Here is a 22,877-nt window from a genome sequence, read left to right as displayed (position 1 = left end):
GGCTCTACTTGGCTACAAATGGACTATAAGTTGGTGTAGCACTTGGGCCACACCAAACAATAACTGATGCAGCAGACACAGGGTGGCAGTATCATCCACTTGTCATGTTTGTGTTCACTCAACACAGTAAAGTGCCAGGTTCATCTCCTTTTAGCTTTTTTGTCTCCAGTCCACCAGCATTCAAATTATGGGTTTAGATCACCTAAAATGCTCCCTTGAAAACCACAGAACATGATTATTAGCTATTATCTTGCTGCATATCTAATGCTCCACTGAATGACAGCTTTTATGAAATAATTCTCCGTCGTCCGCATTTTGTCTGAACCACAGCAAAGCCAGCCCCAAATTGAAATGTGTGACTGAACAAGCCGTACTTGATTTTCCCCATTGGCCATTGCTCTTTGTAAAAAAAATTGGCACAAACTATTTCTATTACATCATCAGGGCGGTGTTTGCAGGTGGAGTAGCAAACTTGTCGATGGATTAAGTGACTTTTCACTTTCTGTTAAAAGCACCAAGCAACAAACATGGCAAGTTTCAGGACAAAGCGTGGCTACTTTCTTCAGAGGTCAGTGGTTACGCCTCACGAGTCTGAGGTCAACATTTTAACCTTGTCTTGTTGAATGTGTGCAGCTCTGCACTGTTCCTGATCTGTAGTCACTGACTCTCATGAGTCGATTGATTCAAACATTTACAAAGTGTTTTCTGTGTCTTGACTGGTGGCCGCCTTCATGTAGTATTGATTTGATATTTTATGCTGTTGGAGACAGCAAATGAGAGAGAGAGACAGACAGGTGGTGAGGGGACCCTGATTTAAACCAGATACTTTGCAGATAAGAATCAGTGTATTAACACTGAGCCAGATGGACTCATCATTCACTTTTTCACATCATTGTCATTTAATGAAATATGGATTAGTAATACTTGAACATTTTCCTAATACTTTATCTCCCATTAATAGGACTTGCAGATGAAAAACAACCGATCCTTTGATTTCCCTCGGTTTTCCTTGGAGCGTGTGCTGCCTCTTGTTTGCAGCTGTGATTCTGTCTCCCCTCTCTCTCCCTCCCTCTCAGCAGACCTTCTCCCTCTTCCTCCATCACAGAGCACACCACAGGCAGCAGTTTGAAATGGCGGAGAGAGGAGGAGAGAAGAGGCGCTGCAGAGAGGCTGCAGACAAAACCCAGAGTGGAGCTGCAGAGCTGAGTGGAAGTGGACTGACTGGAGATGTTTCACCAGAAGTGAATGGCAGCTTCTCTTATTGTCAATCAGCATCCACAGGCCATTATTACTGTCATGTCTTTGAGATGGATGAAGTCTACTCCAACAGACAGTATTTAAGGTTTATATGGTACGTTTTTATTGTCAAAGAATGACATGACATGAAATACCACAGCCTGATCATTTCTCCAATGGTGCGATTTTGCTTTCAACCTCAACTTTATTTGTATAACACTTTAAACTGCTTTACTACACAAAATAACAGTGAAGGTAAAAACAAGACAAAGTGTTGTCATTATTACTATTATCACTACTATCATCAATAACAGGAATAACAATAACAACAATAACAACAATCATGTTTTCGGATGACTTCTATTGAGGGAGAGAATCAGATTATGAGAGGGAGGTAGTTCCAGAGTTCTGGGGCAGCGATGGAGAAGGAAGGCCCTGTCCCCAAAACAGGACAGGACAGCAGCTCTGAGATGTTGGATGGGGCGAGATCATTTAGTGCCTTGTACACAAACATAAGAATTTAAAAATGAACCCTGCCGCTGACAGGCAACCGGTGTAGAGAGGCGAGAATGGGTGTTCCCTGTTTTTTTACCTAGTTATAACTCTTTCTGCTGCACCTTGTAACAGTTGGAGACGGGATTAAAAAGACATGAGTGATGCCAAAATATAACGAATTGCCGTAATCAAGGCGTGAGGATATGAGGGCATTCAGCCAAAGTATTAACATTCAAATTCACATGGCCAATAAGTGCAGAACACAAGCTCAGCCCACACGAGATTTGTTGGGCCTGATCAGTGACAGCTGGCAGCACACAGTGTTGTGATCAGGGATGATGCTGGAGTCACTTGGTTCATTTTTCCCACCTCACACAATCAGAAATAGAAAAAGTAAGAGCAGTGCGGTAGCTGATGATGATATGGAGAGAACTAGTGTCAGCATTTGTGATGACAGTGTCAAACAAAGACATTTCTCTCATGTCCAAATCACTTACAAAGTGACCTGTCTTACCAAGGTCCTTCTCCCTTATTCCTCAGTTTGGTTTAGCAGCCAGTTCTGTGAAGAATCATTTTTTAGTTTAACCCTCTTCCATTTAAGAATCATTGAGGCCACTGTTCTCTTGGGAAACGTCAATGCAGCAGAAACCTTTTTTGCGGCCTTCCCCAGATCTGTGCTTCGATACCGTCCTGTCTCTGAGCTCTGCAGGCAGCTCCTTCCCCCTCATGGCTTGCTGTTTGCTCTGATGTACACTGTCAGCTGGGACATCTAGGGGCCTGCCTTAGCTGTGGGTCTTTCCAAATCATGTCCAATCAGTTGATTTCAGCACACTCCAATAAAAAAAATGTGAGGCACCTGAGATGAAGTTCAAGTGTTATAGCAAAGTGTCTGAATACTTATGTCAATGTGTTATTTCACTATTTGCTTTTAATCCATTTGAAAACCTTTCTGAAATGATGTAGTATTATATAGAGACTGAATACTTTCTGGTAACAATGAACATAACTATTTGTGGCTTGCTCAGGGACACTGTCAGTTGGCTGTGTGTGTAAGAATGAGGCGTCCCTGCTTCTCTTCAGCATGTGTGGAAGCAGGGGTGGACTGAAAGGATAACACAGGCTGTGACTTTGACTCCATCCCAACCACTCTGTTCACACGCACCACCAGACGACACGTTTCTTCGGCTAACCTTGGTTAAGCTGGTATTTTTGACATTTTTACATTCACTAGTGGTAATAAAGTCACGACTGATAAGAACTAATCAGGAAGCAAACGCGGGTGACTGTGTCATTTTTTCCAAAAATTCCGGCCACAGCCCCAAAGTCAAACTAAAACGTTTTTTTCCAAAAAGCTCAGTTTTAGAGGCTCAGAAACTCCAGAGTTTGTTTGTGTGTGGATGTAAACATAGCAACAGAGATGCAGTATAGAACCCAAAATTAGTGTGTAATTAGTGTTATAAGTGTGAAAGTAGCCTCAGACCACCTCCAGGTGGAGAGTAGACAGTCGATCAGTTCGATCCCAGTCTGTCCCATTCCACATGCCTAGTGTCCTCGGGATAAATACTGAAACCAGGTTGTCCCTGTGCCGGCAGAGTGTGAGTGATGTACGATAGATAAAGTGCTGCACATAGAAGCCCTGTATGAATATGTGTTTGAATGGGTGAATGGCAAAACTGTACTGTATAGAGATTTGAGTAATCAAGACTAGAAAAGCTCTATATGAAAACTATTTACAAGTAAATATAAATGATTTTCTTTTACTTTACAATCCATCGTCTCTGCTCAGAACGTGTGCATTGCTGCGGGTGGACAGAGGAACACACCTGGTGACCCGAGGAACTGGCTCTCCTGTGTTGCCCTGTGCTTGTGAAGCAGTTGTTTCGTTTCCCAATGCACAGTTCTGTGAACTTCTTGCTGAATTTAACTGCTGTCCTTGTGTCCTTGAGGATATGTATGTGTGTATAATTAAAAGATCAAGATCAGAGATATTTACATGACTTTTGTTTTATTATTTATAAAACTTTACTATCAACAGAATTGTACAGAATTAGAAAAATAACAATAAATGCATGTATTTGCTCACTTATACTTCCTGGATTCCTAGATAAAGCTGTATATACTGTAAGCAGTGGGCATGAACAGAAACTGAACATTTAGGGAAACTGGAGTTTTGTTGATCAACACAGCTCACAGCAGTGTCTGAAATTGAAATCACTTAAAGTCTTACATTGTATTTCATGAAACTGGTAATGCTTCAGATTCTGATCTTTTTGTTTTTGGTATTCTCCCTGGCAGTGGTGTTCTTGCACTGCCTTCACTGTACTCACAAGTGAGATGAAGTGTTCCTGATGCAGCCCGGCTAGAAAAAGCAAGATTTGGAGTTTCATCAGTTTTACAACAACAGAATTGTCCTCGCTCATTTCGGTTTTCTCCAGGTTACTAATAAGTAGCTACATGCTTTGCTTTGGAGCATTATCCTGCTGAAAGGAACCTTTAGAAGTGTGACATGAAAACATTCCCCACATCATCACACCATCAGCAGCAGCAGGCTGGACTGTTGACATAAGGCCGGTTGATTCAGACTTATTGGAACAGGCTACGTTTATTAGTCTTCAACAGTTCAGTGTCAGTGAGTCTGTGTCACTGCAGCCTCGAATTGAAGAAAAACCTGATGTGTCCTCTGTAGAACCATCCACCCCATGTTGTGTGTGCTCTATATTCTGAGTTTTTGACAAAATAAAGGACATAGACCTCAAAGCATGCAAACTAAAAACAGTTGATTTTTTGAGTGTGCTGTTGGTGAAAACTGTTCTCCAATAGCAATGGATAGAAATACAAAGGTAGCAAGAGGAACTGCTGATGGAGAACATTTAAATAAACTGGGGATTTTGAGGACTTTGTGGGTACTGCGCTCTCACACACGTGTACGCGCACACACACACGTGCACGCGCGCGCACACACACACACACACACACATTTTTCTAGTTATGAGGACTCTCCATAACCATCATAACCTTTATCGTAACCTAAACCTGATTTCTGTGCTTAACCATTAAACAACGTTATTAAAGTTTGAAGGATTGGTCAACACGTCCATAAAATGATGGTGTTTGAACCTGGTGAAACAACAGATGGGATGACTGCATGCTGTGGCAAGTGCAACTGGAAAGGGGAAACACTGGGCTTGTTCCTACTGTGTAAGAACAGAAGCCTGTTATGACATCTGAATACGCTGATGAGCTTGTAAAACTCCTCCGGGCATTTGGCGAGAGGTTTCAGGACATGAAAACTAAACAAAAGGAAATTAATGTATTTGCTTCGCTGTCTAATATGAACCAGCTGGTTTACTCCGATCAACCTACAACATGAAAACATTGAGCTGCAAAGCAACAAGGAGCTGAAAGCTGCAGGTACAACGCCCTGCCTCTGCTCCAATTCTCCAGTCACTACATTAGAGAGGTTAGATAGATAGATAGATAGATAGATAGATAGATAGATAGATAGATAGATAGATAGATAGATAGATAGATAGATACTTTATTGATCCCAAATTGGTAAATTATTATTACAGCAGCATGTCAAGGGTATTGCACATAGAGCAAAGTAGCAATAAAACAGATTACGAAACAGAATGTAATAAACATAAAATGTACAAAAAACTGTACATACCCTCTAAGTAAATGATGCACAATAATGTACCAGAATACACAGAATAGGTTAGTGTGAATTACAGTATGTGTTCAGTAATTCAGAATGACCCTTGAGGTTCCTCACCCCTGGATTTACCAGTCTAGTGTTTACAGGGTTGGAGACTCAGGAGTGATCAGAGCTTCTATAATAGTGCAACTCTACAACAGCAGCACCTGACCACTGCACATGAAACCCCTCTTAATACAGACAGTTGTTGATTCGCTGAAGAATCGGATCTGCTGCATGGAGAGAAGATCTGACCAGGGTATTTGATAATGTGTCAATTTATATACCATCAGGTAAACAAAGAACATCAGCTGCTGTTGATGACTAGATGGATTCAACGTACGTCCATGTGAGACACATTCACAGGAGCACTTGATGGACTCCAAACCAAATTTAGGACGTTTCTTTCTTCAAATCAAGAACTACATTATCTTGCAACATATTAATAATAACAAACAAGAATTAATTCTATGTTTGACAAAAAACCTTCATAGACAGATGAAATATAATTTTTTAAGTTTGAATTTGTATCAGGATAATTTAACTCTTTTTTTTTTTAAATGTCAATGATACCATTTATTGTCTCTCTTTATATGATTATATATATATATCCCTGGTATACCCATTTTTTTGTATATGCTGTTCTTACCTCCACCAAGAAGGTTATACATCTGTTTGTTTGATTGTCAGCAAGATTATGTAAAAATTACTAAAATACTTTCCATGATTCTTGATTGGATATTAGCCAAGAGAGAATGGTAAATGGTTTGTATTTATATAGCCATTTTCTAGTCTTGATGACCACTCAAAGTGCTTAACAGTACAGTTTGCCATTCAACCATTCACACACACATTCATACAGTGCATCTATGGGCAGCACATTTTCTATGAGCGGCCATTCGTTCAGCATCTTGCCCAAGGACACTTTGGCATGCAGATGGGGAAGTCCGGGATCGAACCGCCGACCTCGGTTGGAGGACGCACCTGTCTTTCAATTTATTCCATTTAATCTTGTGCAGATCCAGACAAAGGAGCGGATCCCTGAATGTTTTTATCACTTACTTTAACTTTTTTACATTTTAACCAATTTCCCAGGTTATAAAGCCTGAATGTTGAAGAAACAAAATGTGGCATATGTAGGGGAAAGACATATGTGCTCTGCTGGGTGCCATTCTAGTCATATATGAGTTCCTAAAGTAAGTATAACAGAAACATGGGTTATTAATAGTGATTTATGAATGTGGGGCTTGGTCACACCAGCATTTATAACAAATTAAAATATCTTACATCAGTGGACTCACCTGCAGAGGCAAAGTCATTTCGCTGAAGTGAACATTGTGTAAAATACAGCTTGAGTCTTGACATTGCTAATCTATGGAAGGATGGAGCAGCGTTGGACTAGTGGTTAGAAAAAGGGACATCTGGAAGGTTGCTGGTTTGAGGCCACGGACTGGCAAACATACCTGGACTGGAGGTTTGACCAGACCTGTATCTGTTCGAGTCCAAGAGGACGGATGGACTCCCTATTTCACTGTCTAAGTGCCCCTGAGCAAGGCACCTTACTCCCCTAACATCTGCCGACATCTGCTCCCCGGGCGCTTTCCATAGCTGCCCACTGCTCCGCGTGGTCCCTCACACACACACAACCGTGTGCTGTGTTCACATGGATGGGTTAAATACAGAGGGTCAATTTCCCCATTGCATGTGTAGTGCTTGTGTGTGCATGATTGCGGGACAATAAAGGAATCTTAATCAAAAACAAAGGAAGCTATCATATTAATCTTTAGATTAGGAATAACCCCACTCTTCTGAAGTAAAAAGAGCTCCCAGGAGAGATGCAGCCTGGTCAGCGGGGACAGCTGGTGTGAAAAGTCCTTCACAGTCAGTGACCCAGAGTTCAGTAGTTGACATTATCAGGCCGTCAGCACCACCTTCAGTTTGCTCAGTGCATGTCCTCTGTGTCACTGTCTAATGAGAACAAAGCAACTTGTTGGGGTATCAACACGTCAAACATGAAGTTGTCAAGTTATCATAACTGGTGCTCCATCAGCTGCTGGCTCATTTACAGAAACAAGCCAACCGCCTGCTCTGATGTCACTGTTACCATGGAAACAAGACGGAGGCAGATTCCACTTACAGCAGGACGTGAGACAGGTATGATTCTCTATTTTATGTAATCCATTAATTTCCTTTTGCATAAATACTCTAAACATTGATACACCCCTCCAGTTATGTTAGACACTGTCTTAGCGCATGTATTTTGTTGATGTGTTCTGTTACATATTACATCTGTCTGAGCTGGGAGAGGGATCCCTCACTAGCAGCTCTCTCAGGGTTCTGGGGTTTTATCCCTTATAAAATAGGTTTTTTGGTCGTTTTTCCTTACTGTTGTTGAGGGTTAAGGACACAGGATGTAGCTCATTGCTAATGAGGCAAATTGTGATTTGTGAATATGGGCTACACAAATAAAATATGATTGATAGATTGAATAGAATAAGCCCATCTAAATTACTGGGATCTAAGCCCTGGTCTGCCTGCTGAACTGACTCAGCTCAGTAACGCTAAACTAGACAAACACTGTGTTCTACCAGTGAACATTTTGAATAGTTTTAATTACTTAATTTATTCACTTATCTGTGTTGGTAGAACTAGAATGTGTCATTAGTATCTGTTTTCACCAGCTAATATTCTTGCTATTGATGCTTCCACACATTGGCCAACAGCACCAAATCCACCGGCTGTGAGCATGCGGTGAAATCTGCACTAGTTTGTGCTGAGGCCATATGTCATCACGTGGTTTATTAACCGGTAGCTGTCTCCCTCTTCAGGAGCTGGACAATGTGAAATTCATCAGTCATAGACATGAACACTGACAACACCGTGGAGACCTGAGCACACAACCAGTACAACTGTGTCAGTGTTAAAGCTGTATATGAAAATTCATCAGTGACACCCAGCTTCCACATGGTTGACAGCAGCTAACGACTCAAAACCATCTACAACCGAGACAGTTTTATCTCTTCTATCAACCGCCCATGCAGACTCCCAGTTGATAGGTCCATGAGGATGACTTGGAGATACCTGAGAGGTGGCTGTGGCTCAGGAGGTAGAGCAGGTCATCCACCAAACTAAAGGGTGGCAGTTTGATCCCTGTCTCCCCCTTCCTGCCTGCCAGAGTATCCTTGATACTGAACATAATTGTCCCTGGCGGCAGTGTGTGAGGGATGTATGATAGAGAAAGTGCCGCACATAGATGACCTGTATGAATGTGTGTGAATGGGTAAATGGAAAATCAGTACTGTAAAGCACTCTGCGTGGTCATCAAGACTATACTATCGAAAATACTTCAGTGAGTAGAAAAACATCTCATTCTAAAGCAGACCGTTTAAGACATGCCAGTCCTGAGGACTCTGAGAAAACAACAAAGGTTTTGCAGACATCTTCCTGGTCACCGCACAAGGAAGATGACCTTGTCTTTTGCCATCCATTTACGCACTTGAAACAAAGGCCAATACATGGTCTGGGACCAGAGTAGTTCAAACCTGACTCATTTCAAACTTCTCAGTTTTCTCATGGTGTTCGTGTTTAGCCTCCGGCTGTATGGACATTAACAAGAAGTACGAAGAGGGCCTTCATCCGTGTTTGTTGGTTTGTTTGTCTGTTAGTGGGCAGCATCACCTGAAAACTACTGGATAAATGACCATGAAACGTGGTGGGAGGATGTGGCATGGGTCAGGGAAGAACCCATTCAATGTGTTGCAGATCCAGATTGAGGGGGTGGATCCAGCAATTCTTTTTCACTTTCTTTAACATACCAGTATATACCAGCTCGTGATCTCAGATCTGCAGATCAACTGTCGCTTTTGGTTCTCAGGGTAAAGGCGTGAAACTGAGTGCGGTAGAGCGTTCTCAGTAAGGGCTCCACGACTATAGAATAACCTTCCACTGGGAATCAGACAAGCTACCTTGTTGCCCTCTTCTAAATCTCGTTGACCTCAATGTGCCTGACAGAGACTCAAACTCTTAAGTCAATTGTGCCAACTAACATTTTAAGTTAATAATCACATGGTCATGATTTCTATAAACACATAAAAAATGTGAGAGTGTGTGTTAACAGTGACTGACTTAACACTTTATGTCGAGGGCACCTTATATGGAACTCCAAGAAAACCAGCTGAAGGTGAGATTTTTCAAATGCAAAAACATATTTAACCTGATGTTTTAAGTAAAAGTCAATCACATCAAATTGACAAGATATGAGACAGTGTACCTAAAACAAAAGTTTATTAACAGATAAATTAGCATTAACTTGTCTGCCAACACTGGTGGCTGTATATGATCAGGTTTACTACAACATCTGGAACACCTGCTCCACCAATGTGGGGATGAGGAGCTCTGACAAACAGTGTCAGAGCTGTAAGGACTTTCAGGAGGAAGACTGGAACATTTCTGAGGAGATGTGTGTAGAGCAGAGAAAGACTGGCAGCCAGATCAGGACTAGCTGTGGCAGATGAATACAGGAGTGAAGAAACTCATCGGACCCTTTGTCATTTTAGACATAAGATCTTCCTGATAGAAGACACTGATCGCCTTTATTATTTTTTATAATTGCTGCACTTCTACTGAAAATCACTTAATCACCTTGTGGTTTACAGGAGATGAGAAGGACATCCTGTTTTTGCCAAACAAATGTCTGAATTGATCACTTTGAGGTTAAAATGAGATCATGGTGTAATTTCACTTCAACAATTAATGGACAAAACTTGAAATATAATGCAGGGTGCTCCCAAAAGTCTGAGGGAGGTAAAAAAAAGAAAGAAAAAAAGAACATGACAAAACAAAATAGCTTCTTTCTTGTTGTCCACTTTCAGACTTGTCCAGTCTCGTGTTGATTCTCTGTGCCACAAAGCAAAAGCGAGACTGTTTGGATGAAGCGGACCACGGAGAAAGTTCTGCTTCCTCTCTGCACGTCCTCTTCACCACATCCTTTAGTCCAGTGACAAGCTGAAAAACAGTCATTTATTACTCAGCAACGTCAAACCAACAGAAATGGCAACTGCAACTTCCAGGCTTTTGTGTTTATGTACACTCTAAAGTCAACAATATTACTTTGATAGCTCAGAGTGTAATGACTTTTTTAAAATCTTTTCCCTTGCAGGAATGACAGTTTACTCTGAGCCACCAACTTACGTAATTGCCAGAGACTTTAAAACACTGGGCCTCATGCAAGAAGAACTCACAAGGTGACAGGGACCCTGGATTTAACAGAACTAGTGCAGTGCCTGTTCGAAACACTTGCTCCGGAGCTACTTCAGAATTATTTCTTGTGAGTCCTACTCAAACACTTCTACAATATACTGTCACTTGTTATTGTTTGTGTGCTGGACATTATGTGCAGAGCTTTATATAAACAGTGTACAGTGCAGAGTGAAATTAGAAAACATTGTGTTGATCCTACCTGGTTTATCTGCAATGAGGATTGAATAGTCAATGTTTTTCATTAAGTGAAACTGAATTTGCTTTATTACTTTTCACATGTTGCTTGAATATAGGTTTGAAAGACTGACTCAACTGCTGTTGTGACCCAAAATCACAACTTTTCAAAATGAAAGCTCTGTAATTCAGCTCAGTTATAAAGCATTACAGCAAAACAGCAAACATTGTGCTTATACTTTGAAGACAAATTCCTGGGAAGTGATTGAAATCCCTGTGTCCTGTCTGTGTCACTCCAATACCGTGAAATACAAATAATCAAATTACCAGTGCTGTCTAAAACATCATGGATTATCCCCATCACCAAGAGAAAACCTGTCTCAGAGATTAATGACTTAAGAGCAGCTGCCCTGACGTCACATGTTATGCAATGTTTTTGGAGCAAGTCTGTGAAAACCTACTTGTTAAAAGATGTCTTGTCTTGTAGGTTCAGGATCAAACTGTCAGCATTAAGGTACACCTTGTTCTGAGATGTTGCCACCTGCAAACACACACAACAGCCATTTACCTCATCATCACCATGGATTCTATTTCTATGTAGCTGCTCATTCTGGGATCCTGTAATATTTACACAATTTAAATCTTGCACGTTTCATGCAGTATCATTGGGATCAGACAGAAATGATGTTGCTGGAGATAAATAGTAATACTGACCGACTTAGCGATGTTCTGTGCTGCTCTAATTCTCCTCAGCTTCAGGTAACCGGGGTTCTTAGTCACTGCTTGTCCCAACTGACACACACAAATAGACACAGGAAAGATGAAATGCAAAGTCAGCAATGGCATTGATCTAGACTATTCAGTCTTCTTAGTATATATCAAGTGCTCACAGTCAACAATTGACTGCCTAACTCAGGTTTAGGTAAAAACACAATGTGAGCACTGGTTAAGTCACATCAGTGAACATCCCAGCAGAATACAATGTTCGAGGTGGAGCACTGCTGCTGCCACTGTAAAAAGGAGAAGCAGGTTAGTCATGTGATCAGTCAGTCACCATTTTGGCAGCTTCAGCCTCTCCCTCAGCCTGGATGATCTTCTGTCTCTGATCCTGTTTGGCTTTCTCCACATAGAACTGAGCTCTCTGGGCCTCTTGCTGGGCTAAACACACAAGAACAGAATTACTGATACAATTCTATGTACAAACTGATAATTCAGAAATGTTCAAAGCAAAAAGAATATCATTTCAGAGGCAAGAAACATTTTTATAAACAAATATTTTAACTTTTTAATTTTAGTGAATACTCTCATTCCTGTAAATACGGACTACAGGTTACAGTCTGTGTAACAGCTGTGGTGAGAAGAACCAGGCAAGCAGCAGCTGACATGATGTGAGGCCCTGTTCACACCTGGTATTAAAGGGATAGTTCACCAAAAAATTTAAATTCACTCATTATCTACTCACCATCTACTGGATGGGTGGTGAGTTGATAATGAGTGAATTAACATTTTTCGTTGAACTATCCCTTTAACATCAGTTCTGAGAGGTCCCCTCTCAACCGGACAGATCTAAGCTCGGCAGTTCACGCCTGGTGTTGGAGTGTTAGGAATGTGTCTCCACATATGTCTCCTGTAACCACCATCAGACTAAATTATGTTATTAGCCAGATTGGCTATGTCCATTGTCAATGTGTTTGTGAGTCGTTGGTGTATGTGTGTGAGAAAGAGAGAGGCAAGGAGCTCCATTTCATTCGAAATAGTAAAAACTTTAGGTTCATTATGAAACTTTAGCAGGTCAGAGGACGTCAGATGAGTATGTGGTGCTTCATATGTGGCCCAGGATGCATTTGTGTTCACACAGAGTGATTGAATCTCAGGAAGCACTGATCACAGGTTTGACTTCCTTCAGACCTGCTCTGACCACTTGTCATCGGATCACTCGGATGTAAATACCTCCCAATGCGGTCTGAGTAATCAGATCACACGTGTCCTCAATGTGACTTGGGTGGTTTTCCTTACTGAACTTAGAGCTTTCTACTTTTGATAAAATGACCTCTATTACGTTAATACCAGATGTAAACAGAGCTGACTTCAGTTTCCTTGCTTTGTATTTGTTAAGTGTTAAATCTTTTTAAACTAGCTCATTTAGAGTGCAAAGCAGCAGTTAAAACTCATCTGCACATTAAAACAGAACCTTTTTTTAAATGAAGTCTGTTGTGATGATCAGCAGTTTTCCTTGATATGCAATTAACATTTCTGAAATGTTTAAAGTGAACACAACTGAGAATAATCAACAGCCGTTTTCAGACACGACTTTCAGAGGATGACAGGAGAATTGGGTCTGGACTTTCTGCGGATTTAGCCTCGCACACATGAACCATGCAGCAGGAGATTACCCACTCAGACATGTTCACAACAACAAATAAATGTGTGTTCAGGCTAGGGGTGGTGCAGCAGGCAGACGCAGGATGTAATGTATTAACTCTGCTGCAGAGAGCTCATGCTTTTGTCCACAACACATCAACACCGGTCTCTTGAAATCTTCGTCCTCTATATGTATGGCTCGACTTTTTCATCCGGAGAGAGGTTTTCTTTTTGTTTTATTTCATTTTACACATCTGCCCCGTGAAAGAAACGTCATCACCAGACACACTCGCTCGCAGTGAATCCTGCAGAGGATCTCCTGCTGTTTTCTCACATCGATCCTCCAAACTTTCTGCAGACTTTATACGAGGGGGCCAGATAGAGAAAGTCCACAGAAACTCCAGAGGTTCCCAGTCGGACATTTGCGTTCACACAGGGGCTGTACCCCTCTGGAAAAAGTCAAGAAATCTCAGTGCATGTCTGAAAGCAGCTCAAGACTAATGAGGCAGGTGAGCAACATTACAACATGACAAGTGTGGTATGCTGAGCCTTACCAACTTGCTTGGCCTCCACAGCAGCAGTGTACTGGCTGCTGAAGCTCAGCTCAGTGATGGATACATCGTCAAGGATGATGTTGAAGTCTTTGGCTCTGTCATACAGCTCCCTGCGCACCAGCAGGGACACCTGGACAACACACCATCAAGGGAAAAGTTGATTATAATCGGATGAAACAAATGTTACAGGCCAGCATCATTGCAGCAGCTTAAAGAGATGTAAGGCTGTGGTAACAACAGTACCTGTGCTCTCTGTGTGATGAGCTGTGAAGCGTTAAACTTCGCCACCACAGACTTCAGGACCTCGTTGACAATGGAGGGCAGGACTCGCTCGTCGTAGTCCTTCCCCAGCTGCTGGTACATGATCGGCAGGTTGGACGCCATGGGCCTGGACAACACACGCACTGCTATGCTCACCATCTGCAGATCTACACAGAGACACACAGATATTAGAAAACTGAGAATAATATATTATACAGAAAGTCTGTAAAAAGTATCTTTTATATTATATTATTTTTATATATTTAGTATAATACGCTGACTAAAACATGAAAGCTGAGAAGCAGTTTATAAAGAATGTGCAAGACATCCAATATGTTTGTTATTGTTCATGAATGTGTCTTATGTGTTTGTTAAATTGCACTACTCCATTAGCTGTTTCTTTACATATTAGTGCCCTCTTCTGGTGAAAACAATGCTTATATCCTCATCATATTTAAGATCAATATGATCTCTTTATTATTTCTATTTAATGTGTGATTCATATTCCCTCCTTCTGTGCCATAATAAGTGATGCTGCACATATATTGGGGTTAATTTATTAAACTGCTCTTTTTTATAGGAGAGATAAAAACGTTATGGCACTATATTACATGATTTTTATAGCATTCAAGACCTTTACCACCTTGTGGTGTGTTTATTAAATTGAAGGTATTTAATAAACAGGATTATTGTATGTTGATGTATGAATTAAGTTTATCCTTGAGTCCAAGTGGACTTCAATATCTTAGCTATGTCATGGGGAAAGGGTCATTGAACTATTTCAAATCAATACTATTATCTTTGACAAAGTCTTGGAAAATTATTTCTTGAGATGACTGGGAATTCTGCAAGTCCTCTAATGCCAAGCTTTTCATTTCACCTGTTACTACCTAAAACATTTGTGAAAGAGCAAAGGTATTTCTCGAAACACCCACAAGGCCTCCCTAGAACTGAATCCAGTCAATGTGACACCTTTGTGATGTGGTAGAACAGCAGGTAGTGTGTGTGTGTGTGTGTGTGTGTGTGTGTGTGTGTGTGTGTGTGTGTGTGTGTGTGTGTGTGTGTGTGTGTGTGTGTGTGTGTGTGTGTGTGTGTGTGTGTGTGTGTGTGTGTGTGTGTGTGTGACCTTTGCTGCCAGTCAAAGAGGAGATCTTCCTGGGTTTGGCTCTGATATCATAGATGATAGGGTACTGGAACCAGGGGATCCTGCAACACAGACATTGATGTCATGTTACTGGTAGTTACAGTAAAATGATCCGTTTCAGGTTTAGAGAATCAAATCACAGAAACTTCTGGCTGTTCCAGCTACTGACTGGATACAATATAAACTGAATGCCATGACTGCCAATGAAATATAAGGTAAAAGGCCTATTTGAACATGGTGAGCTCAGACCCCTGTCCACAGGGACATCGTCTGTCATTCAGGGTTAAGGAGTGGCTGATTATGTTTACTGGGGTGCCACATGAGAAATCCAGATGGTTGCCGGAGACCAAAAAAACTATTTTTTCCACGAGGTTACATATCATTAAATGTATATTGAAAATCCATCCAAACAACATCTTATTTAGAAGGTTAAATTTTGCAACAGATTTTGAATGCTTTCAAGGATAGAACCCTTTTGCAAGGACTGTTGCAAGGACTGCTTAATAGCCACACAAACCTAAAAATAATCCAAATCAGTACATCTCCTGACTGACACATTTTTTTCAAATGAGGGCATTAGTTTTTTTGATAATGATAAAAATGGTGTGGTTTGTCTTTGACCTCAGGGGCCCGACAGAGCCATCATGCGGGTCGGAAACAGCCCTTGAGCCGGACAATGCCCAGGTCTGATTTAGCTGAACAAAAAGCTGCTGTCAGAAACTGAACAAAAATACTCAATAAATAGTCCAAGTGAACACGTGTGTCAAATTTGAAGAATTCCCTTGAGGTGTTCCTGAGATATAACATTCACAAGGCAAAACGTGTTTCACAGTGACCTTGACCTTTGAACACCAAATTCTAGTCAGGTCATCCATGAGTCCAAGTGAATTGTGCCGGATGCAAAGATTTTCCCGACTGGAAGTCTTAAAATATCACAGGAACATGAGGTCACTGTGACCGTGACCTTGGAACTCCGGGCATCAAAATCTTATCAGTTCATCTTTGATTCTAAGTGAGTGTTGGTAGCAAATTTGAAGACATTCCCTCAAACTGATCTTAAGAAATCACACTAGAGAAAAACAAACATAATTTGTGAGGCCACCATGACCTTGACCATCAAAATCTAAGGAGTTAATCTTTGAGTCCAAGTGAATGTTTGCACCAAATTTGAAGACATTCTCTCGAGGCGTTAAGAGATATCACGTTCACAACAATGGGACGAATGGACAACTGAAAACATAGTGCCTCCAGCCACTGGCTGACGTTGGGCCTGGACATACATATCTTACATTAGTTGGAATTGTTTTTTGTTCATACACACATTTTCCAAACATGTTTGAGACTTTTTATTCCTAAACTATTTTCCCCCTCTCTCACAGGCAGGCACGCACGCATGCACACACAGCAAACAGGCAACTGTTTAATTTATACAACACTAACTTTATCAAACGTGCCTATTTAATCTAATTCACATAGATTTTTTGTGCTCTAGCAGCAGATCTAGATGCAACAGCCTTTGTCAGGATGATCTGTCTTCTGTTCAGCCATTCTCTGGGTGTGTTCTGTAGTAAAAGATTGTTTGTCATGATCGATGAGTTTCATTTGAGTGATCTGTTCCACCAGTGAAGATTTAACAGTGCGACCACTATACCCGCATTTGCAACTACAAACAGATGTGTAAACACATGTGTTACTAGATGATTTGAGTAAAGGTAAAAAGTTTGAAAAAATTGTGATATTGATTTGAAGTCATATCGTCCAGCCCTAGTATCAAGTGAGTGAGTTGATCACAGATCCTACCTGAAATGCAGCCCCTCAGCCAGAACAGTGTCCATCTGCATGCCTCCAACCCTGTTGAAGACGATGGCTCTGTGACCACCTTCCACTGTGTCCACACACACAAAGGGACACACACGTAAGAAGTGGAAAAGTTTTGACATTTTGCTGAGAATGACAGCTATTATTTATAATCAAGATGTAACCAACTGGTGTAAAAATTATATTTTTAAGTGTCTGTCTAATGACCTAAAAGATACTACCTCCTATTACAATTTGAGAATGATCTAATAAGTCCATGACTGAAAAGAGAATCTAAAAAATGAAAAATCTTTACAAAGCATTTTTGATGTCTCTCGAGAGTGACATCCATGTCAAAGAGTCCAATATAACCACCCAGTGAGAAAGAAATAATCAGATCTCTGTTGGAAAATGGACAAGGTCTTAGTTTGCAGGTTTATAAAGCTACTAAATTTGTCTCTGCTGTTATCTCAAGGATTTAGGTAAATGAAGAAGGGGATTTCAGCATCATGTCCTCTCTAGTAGCTGAAATACTGCAGGCTGGAAATCTGACTCTGCACGTGGAAGCACATACAACAGCCAGTTGTCTTTGATGGTTTCTAGTCATCCGCATCTCTTGGTGCCATCTGGGGACATGACCTGCCACATGGGGAGAGCTTGATGTGAAAGTCCTGTAGAGTTGGGTTTACCTGTGTAGGTGGCTTCTTTGACGCCATATGCGAAAGCACCAGCTCCGATCAGCAGCTTCAGTCCTAATCCTGCTCCTCGTCCACCAGTTGAAGACATCCGACCTGCCAGATCCCTCAGCTGCTGGAATAAGCGCTGAAATATACGCAAGACACACACACACACACACACACTCCTTTAACTATCTAAAGTACATAGTTCTGGTATAATGATTTATTACATTTTGGGGAATTTAATTAACTTAGCACCTCATGGTTGGATCATCTGCCAACATAACCTGAATACCTTAGTGCCATCTACAGGAAAATGTCACACACCCAACTGTGTGGTTGAACTAGGCGGCTTTATTTCGGTACTCTGCCCTAACACCAGCTCCTACTTAGATAAATAATAAGACCTGCCTCCCTGAGGTTGGAAACAATTCATATATAACCAATGACAACCTCTGACTATGACACAAAGCCATGATAAACTAAAGACTGACCAGCAGGCACCGTTTTGTTGCTTAATTTGGTGTCAATAAGCTGTAGAGGTTTGATATTTCTTTAAATTCACATATTGTGACATGAGGGGCATTGTTTACCATTCTGCATTTATGGATGTGAAATGTACCATAGGGAATCTTTAGGTCAATGTTATAATTCTCATCTTACAATGTGTAATAACAATTTGACATTAAGATTTAGATTTACACAATATATAACTCACCAATCGGGTTGAAAGTTATTGAATGGATACAAGATAAGGGTGTCAACGATTCTGGTTCATCGTTGCTAAATTTAGATTTGCTTTGAATATTTAAAGAAGTAATATAATGTCCTAACAAAGACATTGTCGGTGGTAGCTGTTAGACAACTTGCTCATTGTGCCATCCATCAGGAGGCGGTGACAGGGACCCGTGGCCTGTAGACCAGTGGAGCAGCACCTGTGCGGAGTAAACCTTGTGTACCGGTGTAACAAAGCGAAGCAGCACAATGCTCAGCCACTACTACAGATCACACTTATCACACCACCAGCTGATCTCTGAATCAGTTACTTACAACACGCACAGAGAGGGACACGACACTTCAGATACATGGACTCATGGCGAACTCCACATTAACTCTGATGAAGTGAAGTGAATGAAGAAGAGAGGTCCAACCGGGCAGCTCCTAGCTCGTGGCGTGTTATCACCAGAGACTGTATATCAGCTCATTACCCATCTACAGTCACCGCTCAGCACACACGACCTTCCTAACGAGCACCGTGCACGAGCAGCTAACTACTGCGCCATGCTAACTGACCTAACGCGACTTCCAGACGCCTCCTCTGCTAACAGCTAGCTGGTTGACAGTGTCAACGACAACTTACGAACACACCATTAACGCCTTTAAGGACAGAAACACGTGCTACTCAGTCGGACGAACAAACAAGTGAATAAAGGTAATTCAGCGTTTAAAACACTTACATTAGGCTCCTTGCTCGCCATGCTGCCGTACGTCAAACTACAAGGTCGACACTATACTCCGCCCCCAATAAGACTCATCCAGCGCAATGCACCGTGGGATATGTAGTCCTTATTTGGCCCACAGCCAGAGGAAATGTCTCGTGCTGCATTTAAATGTTGGTGCGAGATCAATTCAGAATCCAAGCAAAAGGGATGAACTTTTCAAAGGTTTTGTATTTTAATGTTTTACTGTTACATTTGATGTATCAGGTTCGGTACTGAACAGAAGAAAAGGAAGAACATGTGGCTCCTTCCTTCCTCTGTGTTGCCATGTTATCTAATTTTTACAAAGTCACCACTGACAAACACGAAGGTCGAATGACCGCCCGATTGTATGTCTCCGCCCACCAGTCTCCATGCAGTTTACATTCATGTTTGACTCCTGTGATGTTATGATGTTTGACTTTAAAATAATTAGCCTTTTGGTCAAATGGAATTTATCATATTGACATGTATGAGCACCAAAATCTAGTTTAGTTCTCTGTTGAGTCCAAGGGAACGGATGAGCCATATTAGAGAAAATTCTCTCAAGATGTCAATTTCAGTGGTTTCAAACAGTTAGTGTTTTTTATGTTGTACCTGATCGGTTTTATTTCTTTTACCAGACATCTGCTAACTTCTCTTAGAATCAGCTGTAAAACTTCAGCTGATAACAAAGGTATCCCTATAATTGAATGAATCAGCGTGCAGATGATAAATCTCTCACATTTATAGATCAGAAAACCCAAAGCAGTCACAAAATATTCCAACAAGGGCATCAGGTTTGTATTTAAACATTATGAACTGTCACATCATGGTTATCAAGGTATGTTCTGGATTTGCTACTTACAATGATCCAGTGAAAAATTCACTTTATATTTGGGTATTTTCATAAAAAAAAGGAAATAAAATGCTCCTTAAGCTTTAATATCACAATTGAAACTCAAAGAAACTGGTTAATGGTCTGTATTTATATAGCGCTTTTCAAAGCAGTGCAGTTTTTGCCATTCAACCATTCACACACATATTCTTACAGTGCATCTATGTGCATCAATTCTCTATCATATATTACTCACACACAGTGTCCAGTGTCTTGCCCAGGAGCAACTTTGGGTTCAGTGTCTTGCCCAGGAGCACTTCGGCACGTGGACCGGATGTTTAACAAGGGATCATACTTGATGAGGTAGAGTTCAGATTATGAAGGCAGAGGGAATATACTGACTTGTGCAGAATCAGCAAGAAATCAAATCAGTGCTTTTAAGTTTGAGTGAGGTTAAGTGAACAGTGAGTGTATGGGTTTTAGTATACACACACTCACACACTGTTTCTGTGAAAGACCATGCAGTAAAAACCCGGGTGTGTGTTTATATTATGAATAACTTTATCCAGAGTGTAGTCTTAGGGGATTCTGTGAGCATTCAGAGCAACAGTTAAGTGTAAAAGTCTGAAACAAGCCATGTCTGTTTTTTAAACTTAAGAAAAAGTGTGGCTATGTTTTTCCATCTTAATATAGTAAACACCATTATGTGTAATTTCAGTATGCATACTGTCCTCATTTACACACTGTTCAATACATGCTAAATACATTTATTAGTATACTCTGGTCAAGTTCTTCTATTGATTGTATGTCAGTGTCCCAAATGCTTGCATGAGCTACAGTATATGTTACCTGCAGGTTAAAGGTCAGGTCCAGGGTTTGCCTTCTGATGAAGCTTGGAAAAAGACACCCCTTCACTTACTGGCTTTTGATCAGTGTCCGGATACCTATGCAATTGAGTTATAGAAACTCAGAAAATTGAGCCAAGGTCGCCAAATGCTCCGTTTGACATAACTCCACACACCAAATACACAAAAAAGGCATTTTGTGTACAGAGAACATTAAGGGTCATTGGTCATTGTCTGGGGATTAATCTCTAATGAACCACTTACATATTCATGTATTTCTATCTAAGTAGAACTAGAGGAATGCTTCCGAATCATACATTGTATTTGTTTCTAAATGAAAATCTTTAGTGTGTTGATTTATTGATCAATATGTCAACTTCTGCTCATCTTGCACTCTTGCAGGTGGTGCCTCCCGTCCAAAAGGCAGGAACAGAAGCTCACTGATGTTGACGGCTGAGAGTGCAGATCAGTTCAGCTGCAGTCTTGGGTCTCACGCCAGAGCGCCAGCAGAGCGGCGGATGCAGACTCAGTCCAGGTCTTTTTCTTCTGTTAATTTCTGAATGTCCATTATATTATTTTAAGAACTGTTCAGATTTTAGATTTTTGTCTGGTGAAATTAGCAAATAGATCAAACACCATGTGTTCCTCCTCCATCACTTGAACAGGCCTCACATTGTTTTCGTGCGAGAAATTGATTGATGTAGGGACAAATTATTCTAATATTTACTTTATATTGTATAGCATTAAGAGCAACAGTGGGAGACACAACACAGTAGCAGATACTGTTGCTTTCATTTAGGCTGATTTATCTTTACTTTTAACAACATGGCTGAAGTCCAACACAAGGTCCAAGACTGTACTGACGTCCAGTTCTAAACACATTTCATAGAACTTTCTCACTTCTTTCTACACAAGGTGATCAGCATAAACTGGGTATTAGAAATATTGGTATAAATTAATGAGCTAAGAAAAAACATATAATTTCTATAATTATGTTAATTTGGAAAATTATACTTTGCATCAATTTGTATTCATCATTGCATCATATTATTATTAATACATTAACATGTGTAGGTTTTAGGGGCTAGCTGAGGTAAAACTAATTAAAATTTGATACAGTGTTGAGTACAAATATCTACACCACTGTGTCCGTTTCTGTTTTGTTAGTTCAAATCTTAATGTATAAAAGAAACAGTAACTACAGTGGTCACATACTGTATATGCAGTGGTTCAATATTCCCATCACCATTCCCACCACCATGGATAAAAAAGTAAAAGCTGCTAATAATGGACAGAAAAGTAATGCTATCTTATAAAGTAAATGGTTAAACATATATGGGGAAGCTGGAGCAGAGTGACTATGGGATGCAGACTTGAGCTGTTGTCAAAGGCATGACAAAAAAGGGGATTTTTTTTGACACAATGTTAATATGATACATGTCAACAGTTGTCAGTCATCATCTGTACAGATACGCCTTCAAAATTCAGCTGAACCTAAAGAGAATTAATGTTTACACACACTGCAACTGCATTTCAGTTCCTGAAGGTGGCAGTTTCGCTTAACTAATGTCATAGTCATACTAGCTGCTTCACTAATTAAATATTATATTATATTACAATGTTTAAGTGTTAAGAAGGCGGCAACACATGCTTTCAAATGAGGAGCATGTAACCTTATTTGAAAGCAATGCAATAAAGACCAGACACGTTATTACAACATTGGATGACTTTAATTCACTACCCCTGTCATATTAAAACAAATCTATTTTACAAATCTCAGTTAGCAGCTAAAGTAAAAACAAACAATGACATGAATGCAGTGAAGTGGACAGGAACTCGAAGTTCAAACCTTACCATGATGTACGGAGCAGAGCTGTGTTAAACACCATAAGCAGCTGTTAACCTCAGGGTCAAGTTCAGATTAAACTATAAAACAGGTGAACTACTGAGGATAAAAGATGCAACTCATTGCGACTCTGTCAACACCTGATGATGATTTTAGTGGAAAGTTGAACAATTTAAGGAAGTGTACCTCTGAAAGTAAACGACCAGCACATAGATGTTCTCAGTAAAACCCCCTTG

The 22,877-nt window shown here is 40.6% G+C and overlaps 1 protein-coding gene across 1 annotated transcript; it reads right to left on the bottom strand.

Annotated features, from left to right (window-relative positions):
- Positions 1-9,992: 9,992 nt before the first annotated feature.
- On the bottom strand, positions 9,993-19,272 carry phb2b (prohibitin 2b). Its single transcript, XM_034582874.1, has 10 exons — positions 19,113-19,272; positions 17,668-17,800; positions 16,982-17,066; positions 15,164-15,243; positions 14,020-14,204; positions 13,777-13,906; positions 11,916-12,019; positions 11,576-11,653; positions 11,323-11,402; positions 9,993-10,432 (listed from the first exon to the last, which is right to left on the bottom strand). The coding sequence occupies exons 1-10, from the start codon at positions 19,131-19,133 to the stop codon at positions 10,417-10,419; spliced, it is 912 nt and encodes a 303-aa protein (XP_034438765.1). The 5' UTR covers positions 19,134-19,272; the 3' UTR covers positions 9,993-10,416.
- Positions 19,273-22,877: the final 3,605 nt, after the last annotated feature.

The sequence above is a fragment of the Hippoglossus hippoglossus genome, chromosome 4, assembly GCF_009819705.1.
Source record: "Hippoglossus hippoglossus isolate fHipHip1 chromosome 4, fHipHip1.pri, whole genome shotgun sequence".
In the NCBI taxonomy this organism is placed as follows: domain Eukaryota; kingdom Metazoa; phylum Chordata; class Actinopteri; order Pleuronectiformes; family Pleuronectidae; genus Hippoglossus; species Hippoglossus hippoglossus.
Note: the sequence above shows the minus strand (reverse complement) of the source record. Positions and strands in the feature narration are given on the sequence as shown.